Source organism: Lotus japonicus, chromosome 1 (assembly GCF_012489685.1).
Source record: "Lotus japonicus ecotype B-129 chromosome 1, LjGifu_v1.2".
NCBI classification, from domain to species: Eukaryota; Viridiplantae; Streptophyta; class Magnoliopsida; order Fabales; family Fabaceae; genus Lotus; species Lotus japonicus.
Genome location: NC_080041.1, coordinates 22,093,972 through 22,099,971, shown reverse-complemented (window position 1 = coordinate 22,099,971; position 6,000 = coordinate 22,093,972). Strand labels below are relative to the sequence as shown.

The 6,000-nt window shown below is 40.1% G+C and overlaps 1 protein-coding gene across 1 annotated transcript; it reads left to right on the top strand.

The window, feature by feature from the left end:
- The first annotated feature begins 484 nt into the window (after positions 1-484).
- LOC130730087 (uncharacterized) lies at positions 485-2,665 on the top strand. Its single transcript, XM_057581981.1, has 4 exons — positions 485-1,074; positions 1,180-1,442; positions 1,524-1,780; positions 2,018-2,665. Exons 1-4 carry the CDS (start codon positions 485-487, stop codon positions 2,663-2,665), a joined length of 1,758 nt encoding a protein of 585 aa, XP_057437964.1.
- The last annotated feature ends 3,335 nt before the right edge of the window (positions 2,666-6,000 follow it).

The following is a 6,000-nucleotide window of genomic DNA, read 5'->3' as shown; positions in this document are numbered from 1 at the left end:
GAAAAATAAAAAAGAATTAATTTCTGGGTTTATCTCCATTCTTCTTCCTCTTCTCCCTCTCTTTTTTCACAGATTCATCCTCTTCACCATTGTTGTACCAGTTCTAATTGTTAGATATAGTTTGTTATATTTTCTATTTAGTCTTTATTTGATAAGCTTGTTGATAGGTTCTATCTTCAGAAGATAGAATTAGTTTTTTATGTTTTTTTAGTCATCACACTATAGGATTATTATAAGTGTGGTTTGTTACTTATCTTTTGTTTTGTAAAGGCCATAAATAGCCTAGTTTGCTGAATTATGAATAACACATTCCTTCCAGTTTTCTTGGTTACACGTTTCTGTTTTTAACAATTGGTATCAGAGCTCCGAAAGGGGCCTGATTTAGTGAGTGTGAGTTAAAGACAGAGAGATCAGAATGTCTGACTTAGAGAAGTTTGTGCAATCAGCCATTCCGAAGTTCGATGGCCATTATGATTATTGGTCGATGACGATGGAGAACTTTCTGCGGAGCAAGGAGATGTGGAGTCTGGTGAATGAAGGGATTCCGGTATTGGAAACTAGGACAACACCAGCGAGTGAGGAGAAAAAGAAGGCCGTGGAGGAGGCCAAGCTCAAAGATCTCAAGGTTAAGAACTATTTGTTCCAGGCAATTGGTAGAGAAATCTTGGAAACAATTCTTGACAAGGAGACGTCGAAGGCAATCTGGAACTCAATGAAACAGAAGTATCATGGGTCCAAAAAGGTGAAAAGGGCACAACTTCAAGCATTGAGAAGGGAGTTTGAGTTGCTTGCCATGAAAGAAGGAGAAAAGGTAGACAACTTCTTGGGGAGAACCTTGACTGTGGTAAACAAGATGAAATCAAATGGTGAGACAATGGAGCAGAGTACAGTGGTCAGTAAGATACTTAGATCATTGACTTCCAAGTTTAATTATGTTGTTTGTTCGATAGAGGAATCAAATGATTTAAGTATCTTGAGCATTGATGAATTGCATGGAAGTCTGCTTGTTCATGAACAAAGGATGCAAGGACACCAAGAGGAGGAACATGTCTTGAAAGTGGCTCAAGAAGATAGGTCCAGCAGAGGAAGAGGTCGAGGTGCACCTAGAGGAGGATGTGGCAGAGGTAGAGGGAGACAACTTCTAAATATAGAGGTTATTTAATGTTACAAATGCCATAGGTTGGGACACTTTCAATATGAGTGTTCTGATTGGGAAAAGAAAGTAAATTATGCTGAGTTGGAGGAAGAAGAGGAGCTTCTACTGATGGCCTATGCAGAACTCCATCAAACAAAGAAAGAAGAGGTATGGTATCTTGACTCAGGATGCATCAATCACATGATAGGAAACAAAGAATGGTTCTTGGATCTGGAAGAAGATTTCAGTCGGACGGTAAAGCTTGGGAATGATACGAGAATGGCAGTGGTAGCAAAAGGAAGTATACGTATGCAATCGAATGGCATAACCCAAGTAATATCTGATGTATAATACATTCCTGAGCTTAAGAACAATTTATTAAGCATAGGACAACTTCAAAAGAAGGGGTTAGCCATTCTGATTCAGGATGGAACTTGCAAAGTATTTCATCCTAGGAGAGGGGTGATTATGCAGACTGATATGAGTGGGAATAGAATGTTCTTTCTGTTAGCTTCCATGGCACCAAAGAGGTCTATGTGTCTTCAAGCTGAAGCTGTCTCGCAGAAAGAAGCACACATGTGGCATTGTCGTTTTGGGCATCTGAATCACAAGGGGCTTAGAACACTTTCGCACAAGAAGATGGTGGTTGGTTTACTCTCTTTGGAGTCTCCAGAGAAGATATGCACTACATGTTTAACCGGAAAGAAACATAGAGAGCCTGTGCCAAAGAGGAGCTTGCGGAGGGCGTTAAAACAGTTGTAGTTAGTGCATTCAGATATATGTGGTCCTATCAAGCCATCTTCGAGCAGTAACAAGAGGTACATCTTAAGTTTTATAGATGATCATACTCGGAAGACTTAGGTTTATTTCTTACATGTGAAGTCAGAAGCTTTTGTTAAATTCAAAGAGTATAAGGCTGGTGTTGAAAAGGAGATATGCGCACACATAACTTGCTTGTGTACAGATAGGGGTGGTGAGTTCACTTCAAACGAGTTTGAAGAGTTTTGTCGATCACAGGGTATCAATAGACAATTAACAACAACTTATACCCCTCAGCAGAACAGAGTCGCCGAGAGGAAGAATAGGACAATTATGAATGTTGTTCGATCTATGTTAAATGAGACGCAGGTTCCTAAAGTCTTCTGGTCCGAGGCTGTGAGATGGTGTGTGCATATTCAGAATCGGTGTCCGACAGTAGTAGTTGAAAACAAGACTCCAGAAGAGGCTTGGAGGGGTGAGAAACCAGTGGTTCATTATTTTCAAATTTTCGGATGTGTAGCACATGTTCATGTACCAGATCAAAGGAGGAGCAAGCTGGATGATAAGAGCAAAAAATGTGTTTTTTTAGGAGTTAGTGATGAGTCCAAGGCGTGGAGGTTGTATGATCCAGTATCAAAGAAGATCATTGTCAGTAAAGATGTTGTATTTGAAGAAGAAGAAAGTTGGGACTGGGACAGAACAGAGGAAGAAATTAAGCTGGATACACTAGAATGGGAAGATGAAGACAATAATGATGGAGAAGAAGACTAGAATGAAGAGGAAAATGGCAGGACAGATCTGAACAACTCAAGTAGCAATTCCAGCAACTCAAGTAACAGTCTTCCTGAGTCACTTCCTAATGAGCCAATCTCTAATACACCCGAAGAACTGGTTGAAGGGAGGGTTGTGCGAGAAAGAAGAGTACCAAGCCGGCTTGCAAATTATGAAACAGGGGAAGGATTAGAAGAAAACTTGAATGCAATACTACGTGACGAGCCACTACCGGATGACGACTATACTCCTGATGAAGAGCAAGAAGATAAAGAGGAAGGGGCCAAAGGATATGGTTGGGTTGAGAGACATCCATTTTTCCTTTTGGGTTGAGAGTACCGAGTTTTGGAAGCATTGAACCATTACTTTATTTTAGTTGAGATATTTTAACTTGATGTAATTTACTTTGAAGTTTTCTTTCGGATATTTATTTCATACTCTTTTCAATGATTAATAAAGTTTGAGGTTTACGTTGATGATTATTTCCGCAAGTTCGAAATGGTTAAGTTTAAAGAATTTTGTAAAATTGAAATTTTGTCACTAATTGAAGATTAATTAATTAAACGACAAAAATTTACGACGTTTTGGTTACTGTGTGACACTCGAGAAATCGGGGCGTTACACTTCTAAAAATGGGTCATTTTTGAAAATGCATCATTCCCACCACCTCTAATCACCACCAAAGCATGCGAGGGAAAAAATGTTCAAAAATCCTTAAAAGAAACAAAATATGAAGGAAATAGAACTTGGAAAACAAATTGGGGAAAAAATTTGGAAATTTTCCAAATTGGGCTCGTCGGCGAAGATGAAGGTGTGGCGGCAGGCGCAGTGGAGTTCCTCGATGGAGATGAACGAAGCACGTAGGGTGACGCATATTTCTTCCACCGGAACAAAGGTGGTGGAATCATTGCAATCGAAGGTCAGACGAGGGAGAAAAACACGTTTTAAGGTCGTGATTCTAGCTGGTATGTAGGATCACGCGCTTACCACTACGCCAAAACCAATTGGTGTTAGTGAGGGCGCAACGTTATTTCTTATAGCGTAGCAGACAGCGCCCCGTTTCGAATGCTACCTGCAGGCAGGATGCTGGCCCACCTGGACCCAACAATCCCCCCCCAAGCACCTGCCAGCCAAACTAGCTGCACAGCATGCCTTCCGTGGGATTCGAACACGGGACCTGGCTCTGATACCACTTGTAGGATCACGCGCTTACCACTACGCCAAAACCAATTGGTGTTAGTGAGGGCGCAACGTTATTTCTTATAGCGTAGCAGACAGCGCCCCGTTTCGAATGCTACCTGCAGGCAGGATGCTGGCCCACCTGGACCCAACATGGTAAACTGAAACTTGCGGTGGTTGTCATGAACACGATGAATAGGTTGAAGATTGAGCCCAGAAACTGTCCAAATCAACCTTGAATTTCACGAAGATTTCCAGGATTACTATTCAGAGGGTCAGAAACACGATGGTGGGGGTTTTAGAGGCATTTGAGCAAGTTTTGTGGAAGAGTATTTTGGGCGAAATGCAAAAACTTTTGAATTATAGGAAAACTAATATTAGGTTGAGAGAGTCATTAATCGGATTATAGAATAGCTAACCTTAGTTTAATCAGGACTATAGAATAATTAACGTTAAGTTAAGATGATCATTAGAATAGATAACCCTAGTTTAAGTGCGACTATAGAATAACTAATGTTAGGTTAATATGATCATTAGAATAACTAACCCTAGTTTAATTGAGACTGTTGAATAACTAATTTTAGGATCAAATGATCATTATAATAGATAACCTTCGTTTAGCGAGACTATTGAATACCCAACCTTCTGGTAAGAGGGTAATTAGAATAGATAACATTCGTTTCACAAAAAAAACACCACCGTTGCGTCCGGAACAGTCGAGAACCTTAGAATCAACTCATCGTGGATCCAAAACGGATGAAAATGACCCAAAATTCACATTACTAAAGTTTTTAGAAAGGAATTAATCTGGTCATATCCGCAAATACGGAAATATTTCCGCAAAACGAACACCACCATTACATCCAGAGCGGTCGAAAATCTTAGAATCGACTCCGCGTGGACCCCAAACGAATAAAAATGACCTAAATTACCAAAAAACACATTACTAAAGTTTATTAAAAGGCATTGATCTGGTCATATCCGCAAATCTAGAAAGATTTTAGCAAAACGCACACCATCGTTGTGTCTGGAATGGTCAAAAACATTAGAATCGACTCCACTAGGACCCAAAACGGATAAAAATGATCCAAAATTTTCAAAAAACATATTCTGTCACATGTTAGCACGGGAACAAGCCACGTCAGCATGTCTGACGTCATCAGCGAATGTGTCTCACAGCTGAGAGTGGCCGCCACTCTCCTTCTTCCTCTAGCGCGAGTGGGACTCGTGGCTGAGAGTGGGCTCACTCTCCAGCAACCTCGCTGGCAAGTGGGGGAGAGTGTGGTTCCATCCATGCTCCGTTTGAGATTCCGAAACTTGTTCCGGACTCGTCTCAGCTTTTTGAATCCAGCTATGACCTCAGATTTTCATTTCGGACACTTCTAAAAATGGGTAGTTTTCGAAAATTCACCATTCCGGCCACCTCGAGTCACCACCAAAGCTCTAATATGACTTGTTGGGACTGTAACGCCCCAATTTCTAAACCAAGGATCACATTAGTAACCCAACAAATATGGGGACTAACTCGGTTTATTTTTTCAAGAGGTGATATTTCGAAAACAAAAGCCCATCATCACCCAAGCAATGGCCCGAGAAGTTCCCAGGTAAGCTGGCCGGGCACAATGCCTCATTAAAAGCCTTTCTTGCCTTAGACAGAACAACCCAAACTTTTACTCAAACTAAAATGAGGTTTTGATATCATTTTTCAAAACATTTTCAAAACGATTCGATTATCCTTTTAAGTTCAAAATCAATTCGATTAATTCATTTTAATCTATTTTTCAAAAACTTGAATCAACTTATCATTGGATTTTCAAAACTTGGTTGAGTAATATTTTTCAAATAAATCTTCCATTATTGCAATAATAATATTATTAAACTTGAGTGATTGAATAAAACCGCTAGCGTAAACAAAGTACAACAACAACAATTAGCTAACCCAAATTCAACGTCAAAAAATACATTAAGCTTAATATTCCACGTCAAAAAATACATTAAGCTTTAGTATGGTCCATTTGGCTTTCGCGTAATGATGTATGTTTCAACCAAAAACAATTTGTCTTCTCAGAAGTTTGGGATGCGCATCTCCTTCGCATCGGGTGGTGGGTCTTACCCCTTCTACAACAATGTTCATACACTGTTGATCAGTTGGCCAG

Excerpts from the sequence above, each read along its gene's own strand:
- LOC130730087 (XM_057581981.1), top strand. The coding sequence starts at position 485 with ATGACGATGGAGAACTTTCTGCGGAGCAAGGAGATGTGGAGTCTGGTG. Across the intron at positions 1,075-1,179 it reads AAAGTGGCTCAAGAAGATAG|GTTGGGACACTTTCAATATG; the intron begins GTCCAGCAGAGG and ends CAAATGCCATAG. Across the intron at positions 1,781-2,017 it reads TTTCGCACAAGAAGATGGTG|TCAGAAGCTTTTGTTAAATT; the intron begins GTTGGTTTACTC and ends TTACATGTGAAG.